Source organism: Schistocerca nitens, chromosome 4, assembly GCF_023898315.1.
Source record: "Schistocerca nitens isolate TAMUIC-IGC-003100 chromosome 4, iqSchNite1.1, whole genome shotgun sequence".
NCBI classification, from domain to species: Eukaryota; Metazoa; Arthropoda; class Insecta; order Orthoptera; family Acrididae; genus Schistocerca; species Schistocerca nitens.
In genome coordinates this window covers 986781598-986799765 of record NC_064617.1, presented here as the reverse complement: position 1 = coordinate 986799765, position 18168 = coordinate 986781598, and the positions used below count along the sequence as shown (strand labels likewise).

General features: G+C 38.9%; 1 protein-coding gene across 1 annotated transcript in view; it reads left to right on the top strand.

The window, feature by feature from the left end:
• The window catches only part of LOC126253699 (dedicator of cytokinesis protein 1), a 443179-nt gene that overhangs the window by 293848 nt on the left and 131163 nt on the right, over window positions 1–18168 (top strand). Inside the window, exons 24-28 of the mRNA XM_049955225.1 lie at window positions 4223–4474; window positions 6214–6414; window positions 6536–6671; window positions 8247–8340; window positions 13189–13537. Coding sequence (XP_049811182.1) covers window positions 4223–4474; window positions 6214–6414; window positions 6536–6671; window positions 8247–8340; window positions 13189–13537 — 1032 coding nt within the window. The remainder of the gene's footprint in view (window positions 1–4222; window positions 4475–6213; window positions 6415–6535; window positions 6672–8246; window positions 8341–13188; window positions 13538–18168) is intronic.

Sequence of the window (18168 nt, the reverse complement as noted above, 5' to 3'; positions counted from 1 at the left end):
TGAATAAATAGGCTTAAGTAATGAATTAGGAATAAAAAACTGTGTTATTTGAAGGATTTCATCTTGCTTTCAGCTTTTAGAATTTTATTTTTCAATTGCTGTTTTGGCATTAAGCCGTTTTCAAGCATCCACAAAACATAATACAACATAATGTGGACAGTTTACAGCACATGAAATGTAATATTGAGTAGTATCACTGACTAGTTATTCTTTGATGTGCAATTGTGCATATTACGAGGGTTGTATCAAAAGTAAGTTTCCCGTATTTTTTACAAATAGAAAACATTGTTTATTATTATTAATTTATACATTGTTGAAAAGCTTACTTTTGTCTATTTTTCAATATAGTCTCCTTTTTTTTCTTTTTTCAACACACTTTTGAAGACAGTGCTCCAGCTTTTGTCTTCCTAAGTCGAAGTAGTCTTCTGCCAACCCGTTGAGGAAGCGTGTGACCTCTGCTCAGCTCTTGAAGCGTTTGCCACCTAAGTGTTCCTTTAGCTTGGGGAAGAGGTTATAATCGCTGGGGGCTAAGTCCAGGCTGTACGGGAGATGGGGCATAATAGTCCACCCAAATTTCTTCAAAAGCTCCTGAGTTTCATGAGAAACGGGGGGTCGAGTGTTGTCATGAAGAAGCACTACTCCCTCCGTCAGACGTCCTCTCTGGTGATTCTGGATTGCTCGCCGGAGTTGGGTCAAAGTTTCACAATATCTATCTGAGTTTATTGTCGTCCCAGGTTGCATGAAATCGATGAGGAGTACACCCTTCCGATCCCTAAACACAGTCGCCATAACCCTCTTTTTTTTTTGTTGGGGGGGATGGTGTAATGAAACACCCATGTTTCATCTCCTGTGGTGATAGAGTCCAACAACTTCTCCTTGTTGCCTCCCCCCTCACATAGTTGAAGAAACTTGCGAGCACAGTCAGGGCGTTGCTCCTTGTGTCCGTCAGTCAGCATCTGGGGGACCCAGCGAGCACACACCTTGCGAACACCCAACGTTTCTGTTAAAGTTCTTTCAGTTGTGCCATTGGAAGCTTCAGAAATGCATTCAATAATTTCACAGACAGTGACCCTCTGATCTTTGAGAGGCTCACTGTTGATCTTCTGGATAATCTCATCCAAAACTGGCAGTCTTCCACTCCATTCTTCATCGTGAACTTCCGTGCAACCATCAGCAAAACCCCTGCACCATTTGCGGACGTGCTGAATGGACATGCACTCTTCACCATAAATCTGTCAGTTGCCAATGAATCTCCATGGGCGATAACTTCCTTGTGTGGAGAAACCAGATTACTGCTCAAACCTTGCACTTGGCAGGAGCAGCGATCAACACTTCCATCTCTCATGGCTGCCAAGCCAACAGTGAACAACGTAGCAAATTGTGGACGGGCGGGCTCGAGAGTGGGGCAACCACTGCGCTTGGCACTGTTGTCGGATTTAGCCTAGCACTTTCCCTCGAGGCTGCAGCTCATTGGGAACCTTGCTTTTGGTTAAACCCTTATACATTGTTATTTCTGCATAATATTAACCAATATGTCAAAATGTTGGAAGTACACCATATATGAATGTTGAAAAACTACAAATCTGGTTTTACCTACTGTTAATCCCAGATGTGACGAAGTGAGCTGGGATATTTTTACTTCCCCTCTTGTTTTGCCATGTGCTCCCTTAAAATTAACTTTTTCAATTTTGAATTAAGTACCATTAACATACGTGAATATAATCTGCAAAGGTTGGCCCCCAGTTTTAAAGAATATAACACCAGATCTAATTTTGTGCTTAGTTTTATGTATGTAAGTGATTTTATAATTTATTTTGACTATTCCTAGTTAGTATCTTTTGTTATCAGTAATTGTTTCATAACTTAAATTATATTGTTGATGTATAAACAAATATAAATTCTGTACTAATTGTAAACGTTTGGGACATGAAACACTAGCATTCCTAAAGGATCTATTTGTCTCTGTTTGAAAACATGTTAGCAAAGCCAGCCCTTAATTAATTCAAAAGTAATTAATATTTTTGCCCAAAGTATTGTCTGTGTAATGATATCTGTTAATTTCATCATTTAAAGAAATAATTTGGCTTAGTCCTCATAGCAGGAGAAACTGATAAAAGGAAGGAAAGTTTCGACGTCTTCAGTGAATTTAATGAGTTAAGTTTTAATTGTAATTTCTGTAAATTTAACTTTAAACAATTTGTAGTTTCCGTACCTATTATTGTGATGATATATAAGGGCCCAATTTTTCATGCTGAGACAGTCAGTCCACGGCCAAGTTTCAGACGAGTAACGTGTGTTGGTTAAAATGACAACAGTGCATCAACTTAACACTGAAATAAGTGTTACACCAACTGGCCTTGTGTGAAAACAATGACATTGTCTGTTTCCATACGTACCTGTTTATTCTTCAAGAGTTGTGAACTTTGTGGTTAGGTTTTTACTGCTCGTAGATGGCTGAAAATGGGTTAATGCCAAAATTGCAATCACAAAATAAAATTCAAACAGCTGAAAGTGGGAGGAAATTCTTTAAAAAATTTATAGAAGCTGTGGACCCATACTACAGGAAAATAAAAAAATAAAATAAAAAACTATGTTTTATTATCACTTCTGTACTTTTTATTTGAAAAACACTAATCAAAAGTATCTGGACACCTGGCTGAAAATGACTTAAAAATTCATGGTGCTCTTCATCGGTAATGCTGGAATTAAATACGGTGTTGGCCCACCGTTATCCTTGACGACAGTTTCCAGTCTCGCAGGCATACGTTCAGTCAGGTGTGGGAAGCTTTCTTGGGGAATGGCAGCCCATTCTTCTTGGAGTACTGCACTGAGGAGAGGTACGAATGTCAGTCGGTAAGGCCTGGCATGTAGTCGGCGTTCCAAAACATCCCAGAGGTGTTCTTTAGGATTCAGGTCAGGACTCTGTGCAGGACAGTCCACTACAGGGATGTTATTGTCGTGTAACCACTCTGCCACAGGCCGTGCATTACGAACAGGTGCTTAATCGTGCTGAAAGATGCAGCCACCATCCTCGAATTGCTCTTCAACAGTGGAAAGCAAGAATGTGCTTAAAACATCAATGTAGGCCCGTGGTGTGATAGTGCCACACAAAACAACAAGGGGTGCAAGCCCCCTCCATGAAAAACACAACCACACCGTAACACCACCGCCTCCGAATTTTACTGTTGACACTACAGACGCTGGCAGATGACATCCACCGGGTGTTTGCCATACCCACACCCTGCCATCGGATTGCCACATTGTGTACCATGATTTGTCACTCCGCACAACATTTTTCCACTGTTTAATCGTCCAATGTTTACACTCGTTACACCAAGAGAGGTATCGTTTGGCATTTACCGGTGTGATGTGCGGCTTATGAGCAGCCACTCGACCACGAAATCCAAGTTTTCTCACCTCCCGCCTAACTGTTGTAGTACTTGCAGTGGATCCTGATGCAGTTTGGAATTCTTGTGTGATGGTCTGGATAGATGTGTACCTATTACACTATGACCCTCATCAATTGTAGGCAGTCTGTGTCAGTGAACAGACGAGGTCGGGCTGTCCGCTTTTGTTCTGTATGTGTCCCTTCACATTTCTACTTGACTGTCACACCAGAAACAGTGGACCTAGGGATGTTTAGCAGTGTGGAAATCTCACGTACGAATGTATGACAAAAGTGACACCCAATCACCTGACAAAGCTTGAAGTCCATGAGTTACGTGGAGCGCACCATTCTGCTCTCTCACGATGTGTCACGACTACTGAGGTCGCTGATATGGAGTATCTGGCAGTAGGTGTCAGCGCAATACACCTAATATGAAGAACACATATTTGTAAGGGTTGGGGGGGGGGGGGGGGGCGGCCGGTGTGGCCGTGCGGTTCTAGGCGCTACAGTCTGGAGCCGAGGGACCGCTACGGTCGCAGGTTCGAATCCTGCCTCGGGCATGGATGTGTGTGATGTCCTTAGGTTAGTTAGGTTTAAGTAGTTCTAAGTTCTAGGGGACTGATGACCTCAGAAGTTAAGTCGCATAGTGCTCAGAGCCATTTGAACCATTTTGTGGGGGTGTCCGGATGCTTTTGATCACATAGTGTACATGTTATGGTCTCACTACATTTCTGGGAAAGATGAGAATGTGCTCAATGAAATATAGAATAACCTTAAACTATAGGGAACAGATTGCAATTAATCATATTTAACATGAATGTTTGTATTTTGCAGGATTTCTACAGTGAGATTAATAGGAAGGAAATGTATATTCGTTATGTAAATAAATTGTGCGAACTGCATTTAGAATGTGATAACTATACAGAGGCTGCATTTACATTGAAGCTTCACAGTAAGTTGTTGAAATGGTCAGCTGAGCCACTGCCACCGTTGCTTCGCAGTCTGCGCCATCCCACTTGTCAGACACACCGTGAACTTAAGGAAGCCCTTTACTATGACATCATTCATTATTTTGATAAGGGCAAGGTTTGTACTTTCTGCATATAGATATTTTTGTGTAAACCTAAATGAGAAGTATAAATATAAGATTTGTAGCTCAATATGATGCAGAGCAGAACACCTACTTACCTATCACAAAGACACAGAGTGTTGCACCAGGCTGCAACAAGTAACAGGGAAAAATAAATAAAAACTCTGCTTCACTTTCTATATTAATATGATTATTATCAATAAATGACCACAACATTATGCTAGGAAATGCCCAATATAGGGTTCTGAACATACTGAGAATTCAGTAGTCCTCTTCCTTACACTGGGTTGTGCAAAAGCCCATAATGGGATTTCATCCCTCAAGATACTTTTTTCTGGTCATCCCTCTAGTCTTGTATTTTTAATGTGTGTCTTATATTAGTATAACAGTGACTATCAATTGAAACATGTATCTGAATCTAACTAGTCACTTTCATTTATCTTTCTACAACAGGTTTAGGAGAATTTTCTCTCTATAATGTTGTCTTTGTATGAATATTTATGTAAGAGTTAGCTTTCAGATTACTTACACAACACTTAATGTAGTTCCACTTCCACCTCTGTGTTTCCTTTAACTCTGAGAATTCAAGTCCACCTGCTTAGCTGGGTGGTAACATGCTCCCCTCCCATGCAAGCGGGCTCGGATTAAATTCCCAGCCAGGGTCGAGATTTTCTCTATTCAGGAACTGAGTGTTGTATTGTCCTCATCATCATTTCATTCTCATCACTGGCATGCAAGTCACCGAATGTGGCGTCAAATGAAATAAGACTTCCACTTGGTGGCCAAACTTCCCCGAATAGGGGACTCCCGGCCAACGATGCCGTACACTCATTCCCATTATTTTTTTCTGAGAATTCATTGTTTCTGTTTGTGACAGAGCATTCAGCCTTCAAGACAGGATATCTAATGTTTCAATACGCATTTATTGTGTAACAAATTCTAGATTGTCAACAATATAGGAGAAGACTGATCCCTACTTACTGCAAAGAAGACGAGTAAAGTTGTAGACAGGCACAATCAAAAGACACTTACATAAAGCTTTCAGCCACAGCCTCCATCAGTTAAACACACACCATTCAGACACACAGGAATGCACATCCCATGCACACATGACTGCCAGCTGCAACATCGTGGGCCCGAGATACTGGAGCTGTCAGTCATATGTGCACGAGTTGTGCTTGCTTGTGTTTATGAGTGGTGCACGTTGCTCTTTTGCTGATGGAGGCTGTGGCTGAAATCTTTGTCAGTGTCTTATAATTGTGCCTGTCTGTAACTTAGCGCGTCTTCTTTATGGTAAGTAGCAATCTGTCTTTTCCTAAATTGTTGATATTTCTACCTGGAGTTTCCATTGTTAGATTTTGGATTTTCTTCTCCCCACTGCTTACCCGCATGTTCCTCTTTACTTTAGAACTGTGTCTCTGTATCTGTGTCTTTTGTTAACAAAGCTGTAATTATTGGTCACTTTGTTGTTCACAACTTGTAATTTTTTTTTTTTTTCCCTGCTTCTTCTTTAACTTCTGTAGTGTTAACTGTGCTTACAGCAGCCCTTGATGTCATCAAGCACAAGGTGTTTCTGTTTTGATTAGATATGGGCATTTGGTACAAGACATCTAATTAAGTTGTGAAACATAATCAGTAGTTAAAGCTTCATGTGGTTTAGTGTAGACTGAATGAAAAATTATATGCTGTAATAAAACTATAAAGGTCCTTTTAAAAGTTTTTGATTTCTTTGTAGATGTGGGAAAGTGCATTGAGTATATGTAAAGAGTTGATTAGTTTGTACGAAGAAGAGACATACGATTACTTACAACTAAGTTGTATACACCAGCGTATGTCACAGTTTTACGACAGTATTATGAAGCAGATTAGACCAGAACCTGAATATTTTAGAGTGGCATACTATGGCCGGGGATTTCCTGCCTTCTTGCAAAATAAGGTAAGTGTTTTGCACCTCGCAGGGGTAAATATCGTAGAACACAGTAAAAATTATTACTGTTTCGTTATAATTCTTACTAGGACATTTGGAAGAGGTACTAATTTTGTGTTCCATCCTACAGGTATTTGTATATAGAGGAAAGGAATATGAAAGGTTAAGTGATTTTTCTAGTCGTACAATCAATCAGTTACCTAATGCGGAACTCATGAATCGCCTTTCTGCACCAAGTGATGATATCACTGAATCTCCACATCAATGTATCCTTGCATATAATTTTTCTTGCTGTCATGTGAAACCATGTTGTTTAATTCTTATAAATGTACAGCAGCTATCGTTTAGTATTATTAAGAAATTGCTCTAAGGTTGTTCTAATTGCAGTTGTGATCACATGAGGAGGTGTGAGAGGTTTTGTTTCCCATTCCACTGACATGTGATAGTCCTAGTAAGAGGTGAACCATAGGTTAGCAATAAAAAGAAAAAAAAAAAGCTATATTCTGTCATGAAAATCAAAATCCCAGATGTGACAGTATGAAAACCAAAGTTTGTCATTGTAACTTGCTAAAATCCCAGTATTGCACAATATCTGCATGCTTTTTCTTTGTTTTTCAGTTATTCAGATCTTGCACCACTAGACATCTGAAGAGATTATATAAAACTGTATGCTTGCTAACCGCCATTATAAAACCTTAATGTAATGAGTATCAGCCACAGTCCCCTTAATGAAGACTGTTTTCCATTTTCTGTGTTGTGCTGAGAGTATTTTGTGAGAAAGTGAGTGAGTGAAGCTGTTCCTGGCTTAGCTCAAATAAGAGAGAAAAACATCCATATTCATTCTATGTATAATAATAATTTGACACATGCTAAGTCCCCGTGTTAATTTTAACCATTTTGGTGCTCGATGTATGGCACATTTCCTTTATTGGCAGAAATGCATTTGAAAAGGTGGCGGGTGGAATTAGGTTATCTACATCTCATGATTCAATGATATGATTTTATATACAACTGTGTCACAATTGCTCGGTCAAAGAAGACAGTTACTCTGTTTTTGAAACACACTCTTCTTCCATAATATCTGTTTCAAAGTTGCTCATCAGTAACAAAACTTCTCTGGTCATAGTCTGTTGCCACTTGATGATAAGCAGCAAACTATATCAGAAAATAAAGCCTTGCTTTGGAACATCTGCAATTTGTTTTTATAGCTAAATCTGTGACAAATCTTCACTTTATATGAGAAGCTTACTAAAGTATGTGATAATGGACATGAAAGAGAAAATTCAAAGAAGTCCTTTTCAATTGAATTTAGAGTTATCTAGTTAGTCTGAGAGCATTACAGAAATGTTCAACAATTTTAGTTGAGAGAAGAACTGTACAAAACCTGTAAAGAATTACTCCAAATTTCAAAAGTAGGCAGAGAGTTGCACTGACACACAACCTGTGTATGTGATAGGATGGGCTTAAATACCAGTGTACACCAAAGTATAGATGTGAAAGTAGCTGATGTTTTGTAAAGGAAAATGTAGTCCATAGTAGGTTGTAATATTATTTTTTAATTGTGTGAACAGCTAATTAATAAAGAATATTACAGCCTACTACGGACCATATTATACTTTACAAAAATTTTCTAGTCTACAGACACATGTAAAAATGAAATTATAGCTGATGGTTTGTTTGTTGACATTTCAAACCCATGTAGGCCATTATGTTCATCTCCAGGCATATGTTAGAATTGAGAAGAAGTAAGAACAGACAAATAACACACAGTGAGATGACATGTAATCTTATAAGTTACAGGAATGTGCCTTTACTGATAAATCCTTAATATCAATCTTCAGATATTCAGATAAATAAAGTGGAACCAGTGATGGATGACCGTCGGAAAAGGTTTTCAGGCAAGGCAATCAGTGATCAAATAATGCGGTATTTCAGGTATGTTTGTTACTCTCATTAAGTATTTAAAATGAGATTGACATTAAATTTATCTCTGTTAGTTGCTTGCTTTTGTTGTATAGTATTAATGTTTCTTCATAACACGTGTGAGAATAGGTCATCAATCTCAAAACAGAAGAGCCACTGAGCTGCAGACCACTCTTCTCTGTATATAAAATGTGATGTACTGACTGACTGACTCCTCATTGTGCAGCCCAAACCCCTAAGGATAGAAAGTAGAAATTTACAGAAGCTTTGGATCTTATACTGTAGGTGTCATTTAAGAAGGAATTTTTCAAAATTGCGTGTTAAAGCAATTTTGGAAATTTAACCCCATGAAGGTGAAGTAGTGGGTGAAAGCCTTTATTTGAAAAATAAAGAATTACTACAGTATTTTTAAAGCTCGTGCAGTCAGAAAAGACTATGCCTATGTGGTCTTAATTTCTAAACAACATAAAAATATGATTAAATAAAAACAAAAACATCTCTGCAGGCCATACAATCTACGCGAGCAAAGCAGTGGGCACTAAGCTAGTATATGTATAAAAAGAAAAATCTGTTTTATACTGAAGTAATCTTCTTCATCCAACAAATATATAGTATGTCAAATTATGGAAGATTGTTGTCTGTGAATAGTTAAGAAATACTTTCTAACTTTGTAAACAGAAAATGAAAATGGTATCAAATCTGCCTTTTTGCAAGCCATTGAGGTTGGCTTCAAAAACACAGAAGAAAGTGAGAAAGAAGGGAGAGATGTCGAATTTTTTTTTTTTTTTTTTTTTTTTTTTTTTTTTTTTTTTTTTTTTTTTACTGAAAAGTGTGGCTCAGTTCTAAGCTTCTAAGCTAAGGTGAAGACCAACACATGTAAAATAAGGATGAGGCATTTGGTGAAACAGTTGAGAACAAAGATGCTTTCATTGTAAGATGAGAAAAAAAGTAGTAAAGTTATTACCAGAAACAGTTCTACCTAGCCAAATGTGTAAGTACATCACCAAGTGACGTGAAGATATGGAATAAGAAAGACAAGTGAGAAGTAAAGCTAGTGTTTGCCAAGATAGTTATGTGTAACTGAAAGGTATGGTCATCTTTGTCAAGGACAAGGTGGCTGAGGGTAAGGGATTGATCAGTCTGTAAAGTAAACAGATATTAGTGGAAAAATTGATTACAGCAAGAGAAGGGAACATTTTAATGTGAGAACTTGAGGAGCAATACAAAAGGGGAAACCAGACAGGAAGAAATATATGTGCAACTATTGTTTGGCTATGTAGGTGAAATTTTTGTGGTAGGAGTGTAGGTATTGACGTATAGTGTTTTGGGAATGATGAGATTGGTTTAAGAAAAAGGCATGACTGACTGTTGAACAGCAAAAAGATAGCAGCAAGATAGATTGTTTCTGTACACAGACAAACTGACTGCTGAAAGAACAGAGAAGGTACATAGTAAAATAGTTACTTGATTATTGAAATAGAGAGCTGTTTAAAAAAACACCAGTCAGTCTTTTAATTTTGAAATCACGCTATAATTTGCGACTGCACTTGACTCCATTTTTCTCTTTTGGTGATGCTTGTTTAATGGCTGAACAGTTTGATTTTTGCACATGACTCTGTACCATTAATTTATCATAAAAAAGGCAATTAATGCTCATAAGCAAAATATTATGTAGAAAATATGGACAGAGATGTTGAAACAAAAAAATTTCTTTTTTTGGTGTAGGGCAGTTGAGGAAAATCATAAACAGAATCTATAAATATTTGTAAATGACACCTTTTTTTGATTATAATTATGTCTTCTAACTGGTAGCATAGAGTTCTACCTGTGAATTGAAAATAATTTTACACAGTCACTTAACAAACTATTTGTTTTCCTCTTTGTACAAGGCAGTATGAAGTTGCTTTTTCCCAGATGTAGGTAGAGTTCTAAAAATGCAGCTTATTTCTTATTATACATAGGAGATGTATGTCTTTCAGCCACTTACATTATCTGTTGACAAAACAGTGATGTAATCATTAAGTGCATACAGTTCTTCCATAACTACAGAAACTCACAATTGTTGAGGTGCGAGTTATCCAGTTTGTAGCTTATTCATGAATAGTTCAGTGATTTTTGAAAAAAATAAAAGAACACAGCTTGAATTATTCTGTAATAATTAAAATGAATATTTTCATTGAGAATACACTATTATGGATGTGACACATCTTTTATCACCAGAAGATAATGTGGATCCTAATCGCTTCATCTGACACTCCTGAAATATTTTCTTGGTGTTTCGCATTTCACCTTCAGGTAAATGTGGGGCTCTACTCTTGGACAATTTCCTGTCTGTATATTTGCCTAGCCTTTTTGCTAAGAGCTAAAAATTGGTAGTTTCCAACTCATTGGCAGTTGATAGTAAAATAAAATGATTTAGGTTTTCTTATTGGTAGTTTTCTAGTTGCTGAAAGATCTCGATAATACTGTAATTTGTTCAGTGGGTCATTGAAATTGTTTGTTAATGTATTTCACTCTTCTTGTTATTGCTGGTGATACAGGCAGTTTACATGTGTTAGGAAGATTACAGATAAACACAAATGTGGTGTTCTAATGTTCAAAAATAAATTGAAAAGTATAGATAAGTTAGAAAATGGCGACTCTGCATTAATTCTCTGGGTTATGGGATAGGCATACAGTAAGAGACTTAAAAATAAATGAAGAAAAGCTGATAAATTTTGCAACCCAAGTTGACAGCCATCACCGCATCAGGTCCATTGTTAATAGAAAAATTCGGAGAGATGCTTCATCAGATTTGCTGACTCAGTTTTAACATTTCTACAAGATATGAGAAGCTGCTGTTAAGAGCGAGAAAGTTTGTGCTAATGAAGACACAGCTGATGATTTTTATGATCAGTTCTTTGGTTACTTTGAATATAGTAGTTGTCTCCCAGACCAGATTTACAATGCTGGTAGTTGTCTCCTAGACCAGATTTACAATGCTGGTTGGGTTGTATTGTTAGGGTGTGCCCATGTGACCTTAAGCCTCTCAGACTGAAGAACATGCTAGCAAATGTAAGCATGTTAAAGCAATTTCTGTGAAATTCAGTGAGTGGAAACAAATTGAAGTCACTTGTTGCTGTCAAATAGGGGAAAAAGAAAGAAAGAAAGGGAAAAAGGCTGTTTTTTCACTGGACAATACACCTAGTCAATTCAAATGTGATGTGTAGCAGTTTCTGGTAAAAACAACTGTATTTTGGATTATTTATGTTTTTCAATTATCCGTGTAATCTCAGGCCTTGATTAACATGGATAATCGGGAGCTTGCTGTAATGCAGAATAATGTATCTGAGCTGTACAATTCGTGAATTTCATTGATTATTTCTGTCTATGTTAGGAACTGATGTGATGATCCAGACTGTATGTCTCGGGCACTTTAAGGGTGACACTGTATTTCTGCCTAAGTTAGGAATTGAGATGGTGTCTCGGGCACTACAGGGGTGACACTGAAAATTAGACAAGGATTAGTTCTTGTGTGTTTCCCTTTCTTTTTCTGACAGACTATGGCTAAAAGCTAATATGTAAGTGCGTTTTTAATTGTACTTGTCTGCAGCTTAATGTGTCATAGTTAGTAGCAATCGATCTTGTCCCTAGGTTCATTGTTACTCCAACTTGGAGTTTCTATTGTTTCTTTCGTGTGTTTTCTACATATTTTTTAAAAATTTGTAGTCAACAGACATTTGTTTGTCATTAATGGCTGCCTAATTCACAAGATCAAACATGGATAAAATAACATAGTCATTTGTTTACCAATCTGCAGCAACAGTAGAACTGTTTTCTAGTGCTGTAGTAGCAATATGGCCCATTCTAGGAAAAAAATCTAGTTACCATCTTCTTACCAATACCAATAATCTGTAAGACTTTTGCAGCAATAGGTGCTGTTTGAAAGATCTGTTGAGCCAATTGACCTTTCAGGGTCATGACAATAAATCAAAGATTTGCCACAAATAATGATATTCTGAAGCAAATCTGAAGTGACACCTTGAAAATTTTCCAGAGTTTTTTTGCACTATAGACAACAAAATTTTCTAACATCTTACTGTTGATGTCAAATATTTTGGATTTGACTCATACAAAAGCTCAGTGTTGCCTGAGTAAATTCATAAGATGTTCGTCAATATTCTTCAACCTATGCTCAAACAGCTGCAATATTTTCATCAGTGGGTGACCTTCACGAAATTCATCACTAAGTAAAAGTCATTCTCTTTTGAATTCATTGTACCAACTAGAAATTGTTGCCTTAGATAGGGGTCCTTTGCCAGATGCATTTTAAGGTGATCTTCACATTGTGTAGGTATTAAGGATGATTTAAAATCGTAAAATAGCATAGCCTGGAAATGTTCTCTGGTCATATTCATTTTTCTGTGCACACAAAAAAAATCTTTAAATGTTGATAATTAACAAACTATTTCAGCAAACTGATCAAACTGTATGACAACCAGCTCACAAAATGGAAAGTAGCTACATGGCATTCAAAAAATTCTTGTTGTCACACTTATATGACATTATTACTAGATGCTACTGTGCTTTCAAATCTCATAATTGGTACCCCAATGGAAAATACTTTTTTGTATAAAAAATGTGATGTAAGAAAAGGCAGCTACTTACTGTTGTGTACAGGGAAGTGTTAAGCAGCACCTTGTTTTTATAACTATCTATTGCTTAACACTACCTCAATATGGTGGCCTTTGTCATTCCTGGCACCGTTATTCAAATTTAGTTGTTTTTCTGAAAATCATTAATAATGTACATTATGACTTTCTGTTTGTAATAACCATTGGTTAGTTTTCTCACTTCATTCCCTTTACATTTCATTTTCAGGGTAAATGATGTACAGAAATTTAGGTTCAGCAGACCTTTCTACAGACGCGATGGAGCTAGTGGTGATCTTGACAATGAATTTGCCAACTTATGGCTTGAAAGAACAGTTCTTGTCACATCTTATCCATTTCCTGGTATTCTGCAATGGTTTCCTGTTATTTCTGCAGAGGTGTATTATGTGAGCCCATTACAAAATGCTATTGAAACAATGGAGGCCACAAACAAATCATTGAAAGATCTGATTGTTGCTCACAGAGCTGATAGCACCTTGCATTTAAATCCATTAACTATGAAGATTATGGGCATTGTAGATGCAAAAGTAATGGGTGGAATCGTCAACTATGAAAAGGTTAGTTTCTTGTAATCTAACATATCACTTGTGTATCTTACTATTCATCATTATACGCTTGTTTCAGTGAATTTTAAATTCTGAATTAAAAATTATGGTTGACGTTTTTGTGGTACGCTGTCAGCAAGCAACACGAGATTCCTAATCATTAATTGTAAATTTATAAACATTAACTGAAAATTTATTTATTTATTTATTTTTTAAATATGCATAAGTGCCAGGAGTGGAGCTGCTGTACAGTCTGACATGTGGTGATGATGTTCATAACACTGGCTTTTGTACAAAACATGGTGTGAAATATATCTACTTTTGGTTAATTTTCCAATAAAGAGCATGCCTAACTTAGTTGTTACTTCACTTACTGGAGCCATAATCTCTGTTACATTTCTTGATTAGTAACTAAGCATATTGCATTTAATAGAAGAAGTAAAGGCAACAACTTACCTTACAGCTGAGGTGTAGAGTGGTTGAAAACTGAAAATTATGCAGATAGTGTCCATCATTTTTCATGACTAACCAGTACAGCGCCATGTGTGCGTGGCTCCCCCCCCCCCTCCCCACCCCTCCCCTCTCCACGTGTGCACGCTTGCTCGCGCGCACACACACACACACACACACACACACACACACACACACACACACACACACAATTGCAAGGATGCTAGCTGGTCCTCTCATCCCTGTTTCTTAGGTGAATGGCATGCGGGTGTATTAGATCTAATTTACCAAATTTTCTCATTGTGGTCATTTCACAAGACGTATCTGGGAGGAAGTTACATGTTGTCTAATTCTTTCTGGAACATACTCCCTTGAAATTTCAATTGTAATAATTGGCATATCTGATTAAAAATAGCAATCCTCTCCAATACTTTGTGTAAAATCTGTCCAAGTGAAGGAAATTAAATGTGCAATTCAATGTTTATACATTAATTTGTGGTAGTGAATTTCATCAGTTCTTAAAAAGTCACAGATGTGTAACAGCAAGTAAAAACTCATCAAAAAAGTGAAATTGGTATCTGGGTGCAAGATAATTGAGCTGTTTTCCGACATGCTACGACAAGAAATTATATGTTCAAAACTGGCGTTTTTGAGAGCTCATCCTTTGTGCTCATCCAGGAAAAAGCAAAAATTGATGCACATGTTGAATTAAACCAAAACCATCACAGCAGCTAAATGGTTGAATCATAAGCATAAATGTGGACATCTGCATAACGGTACACTTTGCCACCATTGCTGTTATAGTTTAATGCTTTTCTTATGAGCCACACATCATATGCTCACTGCCACTAAAGTGTTATTTTAGGCTTGATGAGAGAAGCAGGGATGTGAAAAAATGAGTTTACTTGCCTGATTGATGTTACAAATTTATTATAAGTTGGCTCAGTAAATTTCTTACTCTGTGTAAAATGTAAATTTGAAAGAAAGCACAGGTGCCACAGTTTCGCTTAATGTTCTCTCTCAATGCTCCCAGTCCTTATGATCTACATTGTGTGGTGTGTGCGGTGCAAAGTATGTACATGAGAAGTATATACAGTTGATGCAACTGTTGCCATCTCTGTCATAGCACATTATTTGCACAAAAAGTATATGTTCAACACTTCACATAATGCTTTCACCCCTACCTGCATCCCATCACTGAAGGGCCACTCCTCCCCTCCACACATCCGTTAGGCGAGCTCATTTTACGTGCGTTGGTGTGGCTATTGGGCAACTTGAACAAGTTGCAGCCAATTAAAGGTTCATCAGTGATGTTCCTGTAATTATGACTGAGCACATTCTTCAAGACTCTGTGTTGCATTTAAGAGGTTGATGGTTGATATACATGCAAAAAGATGGAACTGAGTTATAAGTGGCACAAGAAAAGGCGGTGGCTGGGCCCCCTACATCACATGTTGACTCGGTCCGCAACACTTCACGTTGACTGTCTTGTTTTTCCTTTACCGCTGCAACCTAGCAGTACTTGTATCATAATTGCACAGCGAAGCTGAATGATGCAACTTGTTTTGGCAACACCGATATGGATTAAGTCAGCATTCCCTCTCTCACATGTCCCTTCTCAACAACAGCCTAAAATACACTCCTGGAAATGGAAAAAAGAACACATTGACACCGGTGTGTCAGACCCACCATACTTGCTCCGGACACTGCGAGAGGGCTGTACAAGCAATGATCACACGCACGGCACAGCGGACACACCAGGAACCGCGGTGTTGGCCGTCGAATGGCGCTAGCTGCGCAGCATTTGTGCACCGCCGCCGTCAGTGTCAGCCAGTTTGCCGTGGCATACGGAGCTCCATCGCAGTCTTTAACACTGGTAGCATGCCGCGACAGCGTGGACGCGAACCGTATGTGCAGTTGACGGACTTTGAGCGAGGGCGTATAGTGGGCATGCGGGAGGCCGGGTGGACGTACCGCCGAATTGCTCAACACGTGGGGCGTGAGGTCTCCACAGTACATCGATGTTGTCGCCAGTGGTCGGCGGAAGGTGCACGTGCCCGTCGACCTGGGACCGGACCGCAGCGACGCACGGGTGCACGCCAAGACCGTAGGATCCTACGCAGTGCCGTAGGGGACCGCACCGCCACTTCCCAGCAAATTAGGGACACTGTTGCTCCTGGGGTATCGGTGAGGACCATTCGCAACCGTCTCCATGAAGCTGGGCTACGGTCCCGCACACCGTTAGGCCGTCTTCCGCTCACGCCCCAACATCGTGCAGCCCGCCTCCAGTGGTGTCGCGACAGGCGTGAATGGAGGGACGAATGGAGACGTGTCGTCTTCAGCGATGAGAGTCGCTTCTGCCTTGGTGCCAATGATGGTCGTATGCATGTTTGGCGCCGTGCAGGTGAGCGCCACAATCAGGACTGCATACGACCGAGGCACACAGGGCCAACACCCGGCATCATGGTGTGGGGAGCGATCTCCTACACTGGCCGTACACCACTGGTGATCGTCGAGGGGACACTGAATAGTGCACGGTACATCCAAACCGTCATCGAACCCATCGTTCTACCATTCCTAGACCGGCAAGGGAACTTGCTGTTCCAACAGGACAATGCACGTCCGCATGTATCCCGTGCCACCCAACGTGCTCTAGAAGGTATAAGTCAACTACCCTGGCCAGCAAGATCTCCGGATCTGTCCCCCATTGAGCATGTTTGGGACTGGATGAAGTGTCGTCTCACGCGGTCTGCACGTCCAGCACGAACGCTGGTCCAACTGAGGCGCCAGGTGGAAATGGCATGGCAAGCCGTTCCACAGGACTACATCCAGCATCTCTACGATCGTCTCCATGGGAGAATAGCAGCCTGCATTGCTGCGAAAGGTGGATATACACTGTACTAGTGCCGACATTGTGCATGCTCTGTTGCCTGTGTCTATGTGCCTGTGGTTCTGTCAGTGTGATCATGTGATGTATCTGACCCCAGGAATGTGTCAATAAAGTTTCCCCTTCCTGGGACAATGAATTCACGGTGTTCTTATTTCAATTTCCAGGAGTGTATTTCCTGAATTCCGCCACCATCCGTGGTGCGAACCATCAGTCTTTTCTGAAACTTATAACTTGTTCATTCACATCAAATTTCAATAGGAAGAAAATGGTATGAAGTCGAGTGAGACATCAAGTAAGAACTTAGAATCAAGGTAAATCTTACTAAGAAGAAATGTAAAATTGGGGAATTTTTTGCTTTGATGGTATGGGTTTTTCACAGGGGCTACGAATTTATGGTGCAGAATCACGAAAAATGTAAAATCTAAGTTCCACTGTATATTATTCAAATTAAAATATTCCCAAAAAAATCTTGGAATACCTGGGTCCGATATCTCACCTGTATCAATGTAGATAACAGGCAAAAATTGTAGCAATTCTTGATTCCCGTAATGGGTGAACTGTCTGCATACAGCACTAATTTTGTACGGAACTCTCAGAACCTCCGTTAGTGTGGGTAATATGCCGTGCAAAAGTTGTTGATCAACACCACCTTTTGATGTTCGTGGTCTCTTGAGTTTGTCAGCTATAGTTTCTTGCCACACACTGAAACTTAAGTCAATCTAATGCCTTGGTTCAGTGATTGCTCTTGGATTTGCAACTACTGACACAAAGTGATTGTGATAATTCTGTTATACCTTGTGTGTGAATCCCACTTTGTGAGTGAAATATTTCTCCAAGGATTTGATCAACAGTACATTAAACTCTTATGTCTGTCTCCATTAATAAAACACAAGCCATCAACTGTGAATTTTCAGGTCTCTGGGTTGGAAGCCATTGTCTGTTCTATAATCTGGCACGGTAATTTTGTGGCTATTGAGTATGCACACATTGTGAGTAGTATGGATAAATTATTATTCCATGAATGTGACTGATATCCTCAACATCCTCAGTTTTTTGTACACACATTTTAGGGTCATCATCTTTTCATAGAAACACTTTCTTCGCCATATCCAGCATGTGAACTGTCTATCATTATACCATGCCCTTGTTTCAAATGATCCCATGTCTGCAAGCTAAATATATAAACAGGAAATGGAATAAACATCTGGCAATAACATTTGTACACTTTAAAAAGACATAGGACTGTCTCCATAGACCTTCAGTACTAAAAATTCTAAGGAGTCTAGGACTCCACCCAAATGTA